The sequence below is a fragment of the Pecten maximus genome, chromosome 15 (genome assembly GCF_902652985.1).
Source record: "Pecten maximus chromosome 15, xPecMax1.1, whole genome shotgun sequence".
NCBI classification, from domain to species: Eukaryota; Metazoa; Mollusca; class Bivalvia; order Pectinida; family Pectinidae; genus Pecten; species Pecten maximus.
Window position 1 is genome coordinate 28,243,069 of NC_047029.1, and position 17,524 is coordinate 28,260,592.

At 35.5% G+C, this 17,524-nt stretch overlaps 1 protein-coding gene across 1 annotated transcript; it reads left to right on the forward strand.

Moving 5' to 3' along the window:
* Nucleotides 1-8,333: 8,333 nt before the first annotated feature.
* On the forward strand, nt 8,334-16,123 carry LOC117343194 (sodium-dependent glucose transporter 1-like). Its single transcript, XM_033905530.1, has 4 exons — nt 8,334-8,467; nt 9,630-9,896; nt 12,946-13,231; nt 14,209-16,123. Exons 2-4 carry the CDS (start codon nt 9,660-9,662, stop codon nt 14,400-14,402), a joined length of 717 nt encoding a protein of 238 aa, XP_033761421.1. The 5' UTR covers nt 8,334-8,467; nt 9,630-9,659; the 3' UTR covers nt 14,403-16,123.
* Nucleotides 16,124-17,524: the final 1,401 nt, after the last annotated feature.

A 17,524-nucleotide genomic window follows, 5' to 3' on the forward strand; every position in this document is an offset into this window, starting at 1 on the left:
TTCAAACGTATCTTAAGCTTGCAATTGTAAACCTATGTATATGCGTACTTACCATTATGTTACGTATAAACCGATTTATCATTATCATCAGGATTTGTTTAAAGGTCTTATCATACAGATGTTAGAAAAATGTACGAAATCATATATTACTGATGTTCAATTATGTACACATAATACTAAAGATAAATTCTTATCCTCCCAATCTTTTTATGCACCTCGATCTCGTAAACTCCAAATATCCCTTTGTTATTTGGTATATTTCACATAAATTCTTAATAGATATTATGTTCAGGACGTAGAAATGTATCATACTTCAGAGTTAGCTAACATAATGCATGTACGTTTTCGTATATATGTCTTATGTTAATACATAGCAAATCATATACATCTGTCTTACGCACCTCGTATACTTAAGCAAACATGATATATGTTTGCATGTGTGCTACTGCAAAATGTATAAATATCACGTAAAGATCAAGACGAAATTGATAACTGTTAAGAGTCCGAGTAGTCCTAAACGGTCTGGAAAACAACATACTCATGTCATATATTTATCACATTATTGGTCTGTTGTCCGGACAATTTGCTCCAATGTGACGTCATGCCTTGGTCAATTACATGACGTCATAGACATGATCATTAGATCTTAAACTCATTTGTATTTCGTGTGGATCTGTGGAGCTCGCCATGAATCCTTCGGTTTATCTCGCCAATGGCTAGCTAGATCGGTTAATTTTTAGGCTAGTTTCATATGTCACATTCAAAAGGAAGCTTATATTTGGTCGTGTCCTATATACATGCTGTATGTATGTGTGTTTGTAAGCTTGAATGATAACGTTACTATAAATTAACAGTATTCACATGACAACGTAGTATACTGTATCTGCAAGCATTGTGTATGCGAACGTTTGTACATAAGCATATATATATAGACATGAACGTGAAATTATAGATCTAAAACATGCGTGTATACATACACATTATTATGTTGTACAATCTCGTGTACATTCACATTTAAATAATGTATTTAGTTTCCATGTTATTACTTGTGTGCATAATATGTACATTTAACCCATGATATATATTTGGGATGGCTGAGCTTCTCGTGCTGTTAATACGATAAGTATAAAACAACCTTTTTTTTCTGATCGACCAGAGGTTTGGTATCTTTACAACATTCTAAAATTTGAAACCTTAAACCTCAGCCATCCTCTGTCTGTGTAGCATGCATGTACCCAGGATACAAATAAGTGTATAAAACTTTGAAATATATGTATATAAATTGAAAATATTACCCTTGTACCTACTCAACCCTTCTCAAGATATACGATGGAAATATTACCCATCGAATTAGTTCTCCGTATCCTCCTTCTCTTCCGCTGGCCTACCTCTTTACTTTCCTTACACTGTTACCTCCCTCTCCACACTACCCACGTGAACAAGCACACTGTAACCTATTTTTTGTTGTGTTACCATGTTTTTGATCTTATCGATGGCTTCCAATTATACCATATCCGGACACGAATATTAAGTTTCCTACTATGGTTAACCTCTGTAACTTGAATGCCTATATGTCCTAATCTTTACTGTGTCCGGATAGGTACTTCTTATAACCGTTACTATCATAGGTCATGTAACTATACATACATGACCGGGTCTGTACTTGTGGATATTTTACTTGTATTAATTGTATCATACGTTTTACATTTTTTAAACGTTATGTTACATGCGTCAATTCAGCTTAGACATGACTTTGATACCCGATTTAGGCATGTACCTTACAAAGTGAAGAGCGTCATTTCTCTTTCCACTACCATGTGTATAACCTTAATATTCCTTCAATTATTACTCCTTCTCTCTGGAGACATCGAAAGTAATCCTCGGCCTAGTGATTCCGAATTATCATCCCGTTCCTCATGCTCCTCTAATTTTACAACGTTGTTTGACGACGCCAAGTATTCTTTTGTTCACCTTAACGTTCAAAGTATAAAGCAAAAAATTGATATACTCTTCAGCGAAATCTACAAGGTTAGTATCCAATCCTTTACCGAAACATGGCTTAGCCCTGATGAGGTAACTTCCGTTTATGACTTTCCTGGTTTTACTCCCCCTTACTGCTATTGTAGACCGCATAGACAAGGAGGAGGAGTTTCGGTATATATATATCAGTAACAGTATAACATCCAAGCGTCGATCAGACCTAGAATTACATTCAGTCGAGTGCGGGTGGGTGCAACTTAACATATTAGGAAAAATAATTCTATATGGGACATTTTATAGACCCCCTGATGAACCCGTTTCTTCTTGGGACCATATTGCTCATTCTATTGAACTTGCTTTCAACACTGGAATACCTAATATTGTCATAACCGGCGACTTCAATGCAAACTTATTAAACAATAACAACCACTCTGTTCACCTTCGCAATCTACTTACTACATACAACCTTAACCAGAGTGTTGACAGTTCTACCTTCTTTACCAAATCTTCTTCCCTTCTAGATATTGTATGTGCTAATGATCCGTCCCTTATAAACTTCTGTCATGTCGGCGAAAGCTTCCTAGACCAGCCCACTAGATATCATTGTCCTGTTTATGGCAGCCTCAATATTTCCAAACCAGTCCAATCATATTTCAAACGTAATATCTGGCGTTATGACCTTGGTGACTACGACGACTACAGAGACAAACTTTCTAAAATTGACTGGGACAGCATTCTCGACATTCATGACGTAGAAAAAAGAACTGATTTACTAACTGTCATTATACTTAAGACGGCTAGAGAATGTATACCAAATAAGATTATAACTGTAAGAAGCAACGCTCCTGTATGGCTAAGCAACACTATAAGGAAATTGATTCGTAAAAGAAAATATTTTTATCGGAAAGCAAAGAAATCTGGTAAAATAGACGATTGGGCCAAATTTAGAAAATTTAGAAATACATGTATCAACGCCATTCGCAATTCCAAACGAAATCCTTTTAACAAACTCTGTGATAAACTTAACCATAGTAATAATACTGGTGCTAAGGAATGGTGGAAAATTATCAATAGTTTTATGTCCAACTCCAAAAGGTAAAGCGACATTCCTCCTATTTCTGACAATAACGATATTTTACATGGCGACCTGGATAAGGCAAACGCTTTCAACACTTTTTTCTCTTCACAATCTACTATTGATGACACTTACATTGACCCCCCTGTATTAAACCAGTCTCATACACATATACTTTCTGATATTGTAATATCTCGCCAGGACGTTCTTGATGCTATACATTCCCTCGACACGAAGAAAGCCTCTGGTCCCGACCTTGTGAGTCCACGTTTAATTAAGGAAGCTGCCGATATTTAAGCTATCCACTACAAGCAGTATTTAACCTTTCGCTCACTGCATGTATATTCCCATCATCTTGGAAAATTGCTAATGTTACACCAGTATATAAAAAAGATGACCCATCTGCTTTAAGTAAATATCGACCTATATCACTACTGTCAACTGTTGGTAAAATGATGGAACGATGCGTATATCAATATGTTTACAACTATCTCGTTGACAAGTCCCTACTAACACCCTGTCAGTCTGGTTTCAGATCCGGCGACTCCACTATTAATCAACTCATATCTATTGCTAATGATATCTTCTCCGCGTTGGATAAAGGTAAAGAAATCAGAATGGTATTTTGTGATATAAGCAAGGCCTTTGACCGGGTTTGGCATCGAGGCCTTCTTTCTAATATAAGATCGTTGGGTATCACAGGAAATCTTTTTACTTGGTTCACGGATTACTTAAAAAATCGTGGTCAACGTGCTGTTATAAATGGTAAACAATCTTATTTAGCATATATCACAGCAGGAGTTCCCCAGGGATCAATTTTAGGACCATTACTATTTTAAATTTTCATAAATGATATTGTTCATGACATCCATTGTAATATAAAACTATTTGCTGACGATACGTCTCTATATGTCGAAGTGGAGTCGCCGGGTCTGGCCACAAATCTGTTAAATAACGACCTAACCAAAATTCATGAGTGGTCTCAAACATGGCTTGTAAATTTTAATCCTAACAAAACTGTTACAATGACTGTAACTAAGAAACTTGACAAACCTATCCATCCACCCCTGATCATGAATAACATTTCCCTAACTGAATTAATGTGCCATAAACACCTCGTTGTATCAATATCTGCTAACGGGAGTTGGACTGACCATATCCAATATATAACTAGTAAAGCCTCTAAAAAACTTAGTTTACTTAGAAACCTCAAATTTAGTATTGACAGGAAGTCTCTTCAAACTATTTATTATACTTTCATTAGACCCCTATTAGAATATGGTGATATTGTATGGGACAACTCTAGGCCCAAACCAGATTCTTGAAAATATACAGCTAGAAGCAGCTAGAATCATGACTGGTGCAACTAAACTCACAAACCACGCTAGACGCTATGAGAAACCGGTTGGGACCCCCTTAGTGCTCGCAGGAGGAAGCATGAAATTATTCAATTCCACAAGATTGTGCATGGTCAGTGCCCTCCTTATCTGAATAACTTCCTATCTGCTCGTCAATTTGATATTCATACTCATAACACAAGAAGAGCTAATAATTTCTGTCAAATAAACTGTCGAACAAAACTCTATAAAGATTATTTTATACCCTCTTCTGTTGATTTATGGAACACACTTCTTGAAAACATAAAATCCAATCCGTCCATAACTAACTTAAAAACATTTCTTAACTCCGACACTCTTTCTGCTCACTCTGTCCCTCACTATTACCACTGCAGAAGCAGACACGGCCAGATCCATTATGCACGTCTAAGAATGGATTGCAGCTCATTGAATACTCATCTGTTCGCTCGAAACTTAGTTGATAGCCCTATGTGTTCGTGTAATCTGTCTACTGAAACTACTGAACACTTCCTCCTCCATTGTGACAAATTACCGGCAGCTTAGACTTCAATGTTTTAATCGCCTTCCTCCTAACTATAATGTTAACCTTTTACTCCATGGTAGTCCAGAATTCCCTGTTCAGTTCAACGAAGTTATTTTAGATTGTGTTCAAAGTTTCATCATTCAATCTAAACGTTTCTGAAATTACCATTGTCTTTATGCTAGAAATCCTTTTTATCGTCGCGATAATTATATACACTTTGCATGGCGCAGATTTCGTTAAGATTTTGTGTTTGTATTGTTTTACTACATACTAAGAGTAAATATTTACAGAAATACATGTACAGTCCCAGTACTTATATCATATAGTGTAAGTACATTTTTATTATGAACTCGGATGGTAAACAACCAGTGTTTGCTCTATTCTTGCATTTTTTATGCCAACCCCGATGCCATCCAGTAATCCCCAATCCGACCCCTGTACCCGTTCTCTTTCTCTTCCCTGCACATTATATATATATATATATATATATAAATATATATGACAAATGTATTATTAATTTTGTCAGTATCAGTCCATAGCCTATATCTACATCAGGAGACGGATTAATATAAGTACCAAGTCCTTGTTTCTGCATCCTTATATTTGTATTATTTGTATGTACCATTGCTTTAACCAAATAAAAAATACAGTTTAAACCAAAGTATTAATGAAAAAAACGTAATTCAAACGGGGGAAAAGAGCAGCATAACCCGTGCTAATCCTTAAGGTATTTAAAAGCCCCTATGTGGTTTAATGACTGGCCGATATAATTATGACTTGGACTGTTATGTTATTAAAGTGTACATGGAGCGTCATTTGCATAGCCTACTGAGTTTACCTGTCAACTGTTAAATGAAACATGTAGACAATTAAATACTTTAAGTATCGTAGACAATGCATAGCTGTAAATAGTGCAAATGAAAATAAATTTATTTATCAAATTAATCAATATTGCTGTATAATTCACTTTTGACCTTTTATGCCCTAAATGCAAAATGTATTTTTTAATGACTTTTTCTCGCTTTATATAGGTATTCTTGCAGTTGAACTTAAATGGGATATTACCATGAAAACCATGTGGTTGGCATAAAAATAAAAAACATTGAATATCTTTTCAGTCAAATATTACAGTATTACACATTTTATTTCTATTACTGTATTACACACATTATTTCTATTACTGTATTACACACTTTATTTCTATTACAGTATTACACACTTTATTTCTATTACAACATTACACACTTTATCATTAACACGGTTTTTGTATGCACTATCTTTTTTTTTTTTTTTTTTTTGCACCATATCATTATAGATATCCTTAGGCGTTAAACATTTTTTGCGCAAATATTGGATCACTGCCCTTTCACCGATTTTTTTTTTGTAAAAGCCGATTGTCTTGTTTACTTTAGAGTGCTACCTCGTCGATATGAAATAACCAAATGAGACCAGTCCTTGGCTACACGGCTCTATATAGACAGAGAATAGTAGGACATAAAAAGAACATCCTTAAGTATCACATTCAATACGAGGCTCACAACATATCAATCCGCCCTCGTAATCCTTAAAATTTAATTTATACACTACAAAACTTCACTTTATTGATGGACTCTTTTCTCTTACAAATCATTACGCTGCTCCATCCGCCAATCAAAAGCGACGTTATAAACGGCGACGTCATATTTTTACGTTATGGAAGGGTAACATACATTTTAAAGCCAATGCTTGTTACAAACAAGATTAAATTATTTTCTGATAAAACAATGTACACCTTACAGTGTACAGGATATATACTGGCTACCTTTTTTATGCAAGTGTATTGCAAATTATAAAGTAGCGTGGGACATTAGTTAGCTATTGGCTTGCAGTTCTACTTATAAGTAACCTTGTAACAGCATCGAGAGGAAGATAACTTCATGAACAGTCCATGTTGAAACTTTGAAAGAATAGACAAAGTTACCTCCTACGAAATATTTGCTTCCATCTTTAAGAGTCATCTAACTGAGAATGACCCGTGGTCTTTATTTCGTTAGTGATCATGCCAAACACGTATTCTCTCCATATATTCAACTTGATCACAATGGGATGGATTTTGATTAAACTTACAAAATATATATATATATATAGTTAAAAACAAAGTAACAATCGGGTTATTATATGTCTGTGAGAAAAAAATATGATGTTCTCAACAGAAATACGTCACATAACATACATTGGGTATATATCCCTTTGTGAGCGCGAATCCCACTTTTCAAAGCTAAATTAACCATAAAATGGTGTGTTTTCTGTAGAACGAGACAAATCAACCTTATTTTCACAAGACTATATCACATTTTTTCATCTGTCATCACTTTGCAGTAAAATCAATACCACCCCCTCAGTGTGTTCAGTACTTTGTTTTATTTAGGCTTGAGTTTGTTCTTCCGGTATAAAATGTGACACCAAACGGTCAACACATTTGTATCTCCTTGACCTCAATATCCTTGCTAAGTACTATGGTGCTTGATCCATCTACAATGAATGATACAGACAGTTGTATAGGTTCCAAGGGTCAGTTTAATGTCATAAATACAGTATATGTTTACATAGCTTATTTTATACTTTTCAATTATCGTTGAAAAAGCTTGACGACGTGTTCATAAGGCATATCAGTGTTTGATACAGGATTTTCAGTTAGGGTGGCATGCCAAATTATGGGGGAGGGGTCCGTAAAATTTTAGCAGGTAAATGCAAAATCCTGCCTTCTAGTGTATTTCACGATAGATCATACAATGTTAGGGCGTGTTAACTTCTGCAGATCGTAAGATTATTTGTGTTAGAAATCTTATTGAATAGTGTCGATGCAAAACAAGTGAACTATCTTCGTTTCATTTCAAAACTTAATGTACATGTACTCACCGTTTTGCCTCTTATTGCTTGACAATATAATCAAAAGTGATCCTATTCACAAACAAAAGTTTTAGTGGAACATTTTAAAAACAGATATTTATTACACATGGCTCAAAATTATGAAAACAAACCAAAACAGTAAATGTACGATACCTTAGGTAATACATAATAAAATTGATAAATCAATCATATATACAAATGTATTTGATTTTTCACAAAATCTTGGTAAGCACCTTGCACTTCTTAGCGTATGCCACATATATCCATGTTGTCGTTGGCTTGCATACTTTCTCAACACGATGGCAGACTTGTAAAATTCATCAAAACTGTTGGGGACTTTAAAATACACAATGGAAAATAGCACTTTCACCCATGACCGTTTCGAATGTACTGCATATTGAAGAGTAGTTTAAATATATGTGTGTGAGTGATGGTGTGAGTGTGTGTTTGTTATGGTGTTTGCATAGTATTGTGACGTCAGATTTGTCCCGGTCTACTAGTTCAGGGACCTAGGATACAGAGGTATTTTTGGGATGTCGTACCTAAGTTGATCGTAAAAATGCATGGCTCAACTCTATATTGACTTCATCCGTAAGTTGCAGCTGTGGGTTTTGTTGAAGGACAACATCTGGATACTACTTGGTGAGTGAGAATCAATTGAGGTTTGTGTAGATATGCATTGTACACATGCATGTACAATGTATACACCCTCTGTTATTCGTAGTGTGTAGCTTACGCCATCTGCATGTCTGAAAGACAAAAAGTTATAATTTTTAAAATGGTGGATCATTGCTACTTAGACTTACTAGCGTCCCTTATGAAATATCGTATATATAGATCAACAAGGAGTTCTGTTATCACAGTAAACTATGAATTAATATAATTACGATGATTTGACATCAATTAAAAGTAATGTCACTTTTAATAAGCACATGTAGTGTTCTTCTCAAGGATATTATCAAAGACAGTGTTTTATCAAGAATTAATGTACTAATATGGATCATATATTGCGTGTTTCATTGCAATTATAAAACAATGAAAGCATTAACAAACTTTAGACGATCTAATTAAACCTTGCTGACATAACAGAAAGTAAGTTATTTATAACCACGATTGACACTATAGTGTTACGTCCTCGTGTCTGGTGACCCAGTCCAGAATCATTTAAGGTCAAATACACACGTGGCTTATCAGTGTACTGGCCCCAACAACGTCCACATTTTCATGTCTGACAATAAATGTAATACATACGTGTTAATCAGTGCATAATACAGGGATATATGTACTCAGTGTTTCTAATATACAGGGAATAATTAACCATTTCTATTGACGGTTTGTATATTTCTTTACTTCAAGTAATACACTCAGCTTCTAAATACAATTATTCAACTATACGCTCTGGGTTCAGCATTTAACTTGAAATTATTTCATGGGAACTTAAAAATTAAGGTCGTTTTTTATCAAATTTTAATGTTTTCCTCAAATTTAATAGGAAATGAAAGTCATATAAGAAATCGTTAGCGGCTATATTTAGCGATAACATTATTTCAACATAATTGCTCTGAACTATGATTGAGTTATTTGCAGTATCAGCAAATTGTTTTCTATGACAAGATATTGTCTATGCTAGTTCATTTACTCTCGTACTCTCTTGATGCGCTGAAATTTCACAACGTCAACGTCAAAGTATACAGCAATCGGCCCTCGGATGTCACTGAGTCATACTGCCATAAAGTAATATGAAGAAGAATTTGCAATGGCCATTTTTGGCATGAATATATCGAAAAGTCTTTTCTTTGTGCAGCTCGGGAAGATATTTTATCACACATCTACCATGAAACAAACGGATACATATGATATTCGGAGCGTTCAAAATGAATTATTTCCACTTCACAAAAATCCTGAGGATGATGCAGAAGACACCAAAGAGGAGAAAGTTGAGGAAGATATACGTGTCAGCAACGATGCCTTGGACAGCACTAAACCATTTTTACAAGAACTCAGAAACAGCAAAGACATCCGATTCAAAGTCCTTCTGAGTATATGTGTATCCATGGCATTCAACATATTGGTTTGTATGAGAAATTGTCCATTTTTTCCAAAATGAACGCAAACTATATTCCTCAGCCACATGTAGCCCTTGGACCAGTTGTTCAAAAGGTGATTCGGCTAATCGCAGTTTAACAACAACTCAAAAATCCTGATGAAACAATTTCTGGTAGAACATACTCTAGCACTCATAAATCTCTTCCTATCGGCTAATTCTAAGAAATATATACACACATTGGTTCTGAAGTAAAAGAGAAATGAGGTTTTTACTAATCAAGTGATTAAGCTAATCACCTTTTGAACAACTGTGCCCTGGTTGTTGGTGTCCCCTTGGCACATGTCCTCATATGACTCTGACAGTTGATGCCAAAAACATTTCTAAGCAAAGGGTGTTCAATATGATATTGCATGATCTTAAAGGACGACTTAATTTGGGATCTTATCTTTTCTCTTCTTTCTAAACATCTGTCTTTTTCCTATTGTCCCCTTGACACTGTCTCACTATTGGGTTTTGATTAAGCGTTCGCCCCTATGAGGAAGGCTTTGGTTCTGTCCCCGAGACATACCAGAGTCTATAAAAATGGAATACTACTACTACTCAACGCTTCTGGAGTGGGACGAGTGGTTCGCCCGTTGTCAGTATAATGATAACCAAACATACCGCAGCTTCCCAAAATACACACACATACAATGCACACATGCGCACCAGGGCTGTCCGTCCTTAAATGACCATAGATGTTGATAGGATGTTAAACAAGATAAAACAAAACCAAAATCTAGCATCTTATTATGAATATGTTTAAATTATTGGGATAATTCACTTCCACAACACTAATTAACATGTTTTCATGCCTTCTTTTATTTTCTTGTCATCCCTTCTTGATGTACTCACTTTTCCCCCTAGCATTATTGACGAGTCCCGTGAGGAAGAAACAGATGTATTTTGCATGTTTATATTCATGATTCGTCATTTAGTGAATCCGCAACAAAATTCATATTTAAGAGTGCTTTCCCTCATATGTTTTCAGAAGAAAGATCTCGAACTTACTAGAAGCATCCCGACGTTGTGAGAGTTCACGCTTTGAGCAGGCAACTATGTATTAGTATATAGTGAAAGAGTGGATTTGTGGTATTAGCTAGAATACCATAGCAGCCATTTTGTTTTAAGGCATACTTCATTTTAATTCATAATCAATGGGTTGTGTTCGTATAGACAAGCGATGTCGATGAAGCAGACGTCACTTCTGTTTCCGGAACTCCTCATTTTATTCTGGTCTCCTGTACATTTCTGTTTGAGCTCGTTCTCGTTATATTTTGAGTCAGAAGACAGTATTTTTCAGATGTTGGTATTGCCTTCTATCCAACCATTTTAACATAAGTTGAGTATATCTTTCGATCTGCTATCATTATTTTAACCGCCGTAGATGAAGGAAGTCGAATATGCTAGATAGTTCAAAATTATGTATATAATACACTAGACTCTTGGTCCTTAGCCCTGGATTACTTTGTTTTTGGTTATGTAAGCTGTCTTCAACGTCGTTTTTGTGTTGCCTGAAAACGCAGGCATATATTGGTATCACAATTTCGGTGTCGGCGATGTGGGCGTCGTCGGATTTTTCTGTGCGATAACTCGTTTCCTTGGGCTGATCAACCTCAAACTTCATGTAGATCTTTCTTACCAAAAGTGCTTGCTTGGGATTTTCAGGTCCACAGGTCGAAGGTCAAGGTCACTGTTGTTAAAAATAGAATTTCATGCAGTATTTCTATAATTAGAAAATCGTCACATATGGCGAAGCTAGGTGAATACTTTCTTTCACGTGGTGATCATTGAGATAGATATTTATTCATGGAAATGTCTACAATCATGCTGCAATAGCAAATTATGTAATATGTTAATCAGTCCTAAAACATACTTTCGTCAAGGTTAACATGTTGCCTTACCTCTTTCTGAAGCTCGATTATTATTGATTGATAAGTTTATCATCGACCGTTTACGTAATGTATCTGCAAGCATTTTATGTCTTTGATTGACCTTGGGGTTTGAGGGATTGTACAATAGGTACATAACCAGTTGTATCTTCAAATGTGAATTCAGTATTAAATACAATACAGTGTATATACCGAATCAAAAATGTTGAACTATAAACTTCTAGAAAATACTTCAGTCACTGTTGCTAGGGGCCAATTGTGATGACCAACACTTTTTCGAAAAAACGTGTCATGACCAGGTTTCGAACTGCCGATCTACGGCACCTAATCGCCCAACCAGAAATACCAGCAACTTATACCACTGCACCACATCCACGTTCTTAAAAAGGTCGTTTCAATGGCGCAGTGATTGTCGGTCCGATACCCTGACATGATCATAGTGACAAGTCGTCTATTGTTCAAAGTTGTGAATACTACATACCTAGATGCGAATTGTATACCTATGATATATATTCAACCCAGTGCAACAACGACAGAATATTCAAATCTTTATCCTTCGAATCAACAACACATAGTACATATGATATATTGTGTTAATTAACTTCGAACTCACGATCTATGGCATCTAGTCGTCTTGCCTGAAATACCTGCAGCTTATACCACTATACTACATCCACATTCAGAAAAAAGAACGATACCTTGATATGGTCTTAGTGACAAATCGTCTATCAGAGTATATATATCAACCACTAGAATGGCTAATAATGTACTTAATTTTATTCACATCAGAACAATTATCCTGTAATATAAACATGAGACAACTCGCAGTATTTCATAAAAACTACAGTGGTTAATTTGCAACGTAAGCATACTATCATAGTTTTACTAGATTTGGTGACCTGTTCTGACAAAATCCTTCAGCATTGATGAACAGGTCCGTGAAACAACTCTAAAATGTTTTCGTATTATTTAAAAAAAAAACATTGCAGAATTCCAACTCCAACCGGAATGAAATGCGATATGAAAAAAAACAAAAATCTACGAAAAAAATAAAATTAAAAGAAAAAAAATACAAGCATCAATGTGTATATATGTGAATAAAATATTGCATACAAATTATTTGTATAAATTTGATGTTTTAGGGATGGACGAAAGGACAACTAGGACCAGCATTTGTCGATCTTTTGCTTATTTCCGGATGTGACGTAGAAAAGGGGTCCTTTTTCATGACGGCATACTTTACCGGTCGTGTGATTGGTCCAATATTAGCTGGAATTTTATCAATGAAAATAAACCGATACATGTTATTGGTATTTTCTTTATTGGCAAATACTTCGACGGTTGTTTCTATTCCATGGTGCTTTAACTTTCACTTGATGATGGCAGCACACCTTCTTCACGGGATGTCCGGCGGGGTACTTTTGGTTGGTAAGTATCAGTCATGCTATTTCATAAAACGTTCTGCACAAGTTACATGATACTTAATATAAAATTGTACAAACGCATCTATTTCTGCTTTTATGAAGATCGTCAGCCTGGACTTACCATAGAAACAAATATACGATATTTAGTTTGTAGATATTTTATATAGCTCAAGCTAGAACGATTTACAAACCTTAGCGTGGCCCTGATTGCGTCCCAATAGGTTTATGAGCCTTATAGTATGAAAATGTGGGTACCTTTTTTTTAAATTGGCAAATAAAACAGGCCTAACGATATTTAGGCAGTATAATATCATATTGGCCGAGAGTATTCCCGCCAATTTCGCTTTTTCAAACTGACCACATTCATCAGAATGAGTTCTTAAAATGTCCAAACAGACGGACATTTTCCAACTCGTGCGGAATATCCCTTAATTAAAGGCTTTGTTAGATATAATGAAGATTGACTACTTTTTTATTTGACGTTATTTTATTGCACGCTTAAAAAAAGAAATGTTATAATGGCAATGCTTTCTTTATCTTCTTGTGGTTTTAAACGAGACAAACATTTAATTTGATAAACTGTTCACAATTACTTAATGTTTCTATAATTTGCAAGCCGTTGTTCTTCATGAGAGCTCTGAAACAGCTTAAGTACATTGGAGCGGAATATAATGTTTTCCTTTCTGTATGTGTCATTAAAGCCTGAATATGAATACATGTACTTTGTATACAATATTTTGCTTACGTCATAGGCATCACTGTTTGCCTTCAATATAGAGGTTGTCACAAACAATTGTAATCTGTTGTCTCGACGTAGTATATATTTTAACTGTCTTTGAGAAAGTCGTAGCACTATCACCCACTGGTGTATATGAACGTATGTAGCGTTCAAACTTACCAACATTGTTTAGTACTCCGTTACACACTTTATTGACGTATCATACTTATAATGAGATCGTTATCATCTCTTTTATTTTGTAGTGGTCACCAAGGAGGCAGTCTCGATTTGGGGACCAACAACCAGAGGGCGCTCTTATCTTCAAATAATAAACGCAATTTTCTCCGTTTCTGCATTCCTTGCTCCTATGGCCACCGCGCCGTTTCTAGTTCAAACGAACGAAGATAGCAGCCAAGTTAAGGATGTACACAACAATTTAACTACCGCCTTTTGGTGATACGATTCCAACGTCAATCCTCGGTTTGGGGAAATATGTCTGGAAACGACATGAATGTTACTCTTCCACTACCGGAATCGAGGCTGTACATTGCATACACGATCTCTGGAGGACTTGCCGTTTTAGCAGCCTTCCCTTTCATGGTTATATTCAAAACGTCTACCGTTGATACAACACATTCAGTGAGTGAAACCAAAATGAACTTCATCGGTAATCTTCCAAAATTCGTCAAATACCTTCAATTTTTCAACATTGGAGTGTACTCAGGTGTTGTGACAGCAGTTGATTTCATTTTCAGTGGATACTTAACAGTTTTTTGCGTTCAGTATCTTCACTGGTCAAAGACATCAGGCTCATTATTGACATCTACATACTTTTTCGCTAAATTTATAGCTAGATGTTTTGGAGTGTTCCTTGTTCGTTTTATGCAATCCCAGACAATTCTACTGACCTTCGTGCTATTGTTTTCACTCGGTTTTGTCGGAATGTTGATCAGTGCTTATTTAAATTTAGAAATAGGTTTATGGATATCTACATTTTTAATTGGCTTCACAGCCGGTGTCGTATGGCCGACATTCATTAGTTGGACAAACGAGTACTTCATCACCATGAATGCCAGAGTATCAGCTTACATAATGTCTACAGCGTTCATTACTCTCCTCGTCAGTCCGGTTTTGTGCGGATATTTGATGGAGGAGATTTCGATGGTTTGGTTTCTATGGTTATGTATGTGTAAATCCTTAGTGAGTGTTGTTAACGTTTTGTTTATATTTTTCTACACGCGTGCAGTCAAAAAAGACAAACACTGAAAAGTAATGTTTTTAGTATTGGGTGTAGTGTTGATTTAAAATGTGACACGATTCATAATACAATACAATATTTCTGAAATCCAATATTGACTATTATGAAATCTATTGAATTATGGAGCACCTAAGCAACCAACTATTGTTTACTATGTCGGCGTCGGCAGCAGCGGCGTCGTCTGCACAGACATTTCTGTATGATAACCCAAGTTCCCATGGGCCGATCAAACTCAAACTATATGCAGATCTTTCTTACCAAAAGTGCTTGTTTGGGATTATTTTTCAGGCCCGAAGGTTGAAGGTCAAGGTCAGTGTTACTGTAAATCAAAAATCTGTTTCCGTGCAATTAATCTCATAATCACTAAACTTAACCCGCAGGCGACACAACCTATCTTGAGTTGAAGGTCAAGGTCACTGTTACTATGATAAAAAAAAAATTGTTTCCGTGCAATAAATCTCGTTATCACCCAACTTGCTGCGCAAGCTGCACATCCATTTCCGTGGAATTCTTGTTCAATATATCTTGAGTTTCCTTCGTTGACTCCATGATCAACTTGGCCCCTCGACACCACAGACGTTTTGGTTCTACTGTATATAACTTTCAAACTGATAACTATGTTGATTGATTCATCTCTAAATGTGCTTCCAACGTTTGTGTCTTTGGTACACTCATTACATCGAGAACAATATATAATTATATAATGAAGTAAACTCTACAAGATTTGATTGCCAAATATCGATAGTCTAAATAAATAGAAAATATATAATGTATGCGTGCTCCGTGTCTATTAGGTCAAGGAGGACTTCCCTGTACCATCTCAAACAAATGTAACAGAAATTATAGCTTTAAATCGTCCATTTATAATTAATATTTTTTATCCAAACAAAGCAATTAATTAAAACTGACATAAACAATTATCTGTTTGTTTTGGTTTTATTTATTCATCTGTTCATTTTTTATCAATTGTAAGCGTCTACGATTTTAATGTGAATGCAGATTTGAATAGTGTTCAAATATCTAAACTAATCACGGGATCAGTTTACAGAGATCTCATTCATTGTACAAATTATTTAATGGAAATGAACCTTATTCTGTCATATACAAAATCATAATTAGGCCCAGTTCAACGTGATATGGAAAACCATGCGATTCAAATACATCAAGTTCTGCTAAGCGCAAACTCTAGTGCTGATTGACAGTTATTCGAAGGAGCGAAGAATATGTTTCAGTGTTTGAGTGAAATCCTTTTAAGTTGTATGAAAAATATCAAAGTTACTTTTCTTTTTCTTTTTGCACTTTACATTGAGATGTATACAAATCTGTATGTATGATTGACAGAGTTAAATTTGCATTGTATGTCTTGTCGGTAATTGGGTGGATCTTAGATATCAATGTTTTATATGTGTACATTTGTATATGACTGATGGTGTGTCTTTTTGTTAAGCTATCAGTGAAGTGTGCTTGTCTATATCTGACAGTGGCAGGATTTAAGACGGTCAGTCCCTGCCATAGTGTCTGTATATTGTATGTCGGACGAGTCATTTTTTTGCGACTGTATAGGCGTCAGACGGATCGAATGAGCATTTGTGTATGTTTGTATGTACGTATGTATGCATAAATGTTTGAAGGAAGGAGCATGTAAGCGAGTACGAAAAGAAATACATGTAGTAATGAAAGTAAGCAATCAAGCATGAACCATGTAGTGTATTAATTGTAAGAACTGTAAAGAGTCGAGATCATTATAGACTCTGGCTAGTTTGGTTTTGCTGATAGTCATACCCTGGCTCTGAGTGCAAAAAGAAAAATAAATATCAAAGTTACTTTTTAAACTTCTCTAGCTGCCAAATTCTCCTGTTCTCGTGGGCTCCTTATTTTCGCTAGCCCCCTATTATCGCGAGTTCCCTCTTCTCGCGACAACTAAAAACTGTCTAAAATGCACGCCCGGTTTGTGTTTAAGTCATTCGTAGCTAAGCTGCGTTCGATAATAATTGATATTTATTAATACACTTTAAACAACAACTACGACTCTGTCACTTTCCGTTACGTATCACGAGAATAGGGTACTACAGTAGACTCGTTAAGCATTTTTCATTTAAACATCTCCCTTTTCATGTTGAGATAGACAAATTATATCAACCTAGCATACTTTATCATGCGAGTACAGAATACACTAGGTCTGTCTTCATTAACTTCCGCCGATCTCTTTCATCCATACACGTACATGACTTGAATAATACAGCTGTTTTTGTTTAAATCGCAACTGATAACGACTATCACTTACATGTCATTGACCCGAATTATTCTAAATATAGCTATTG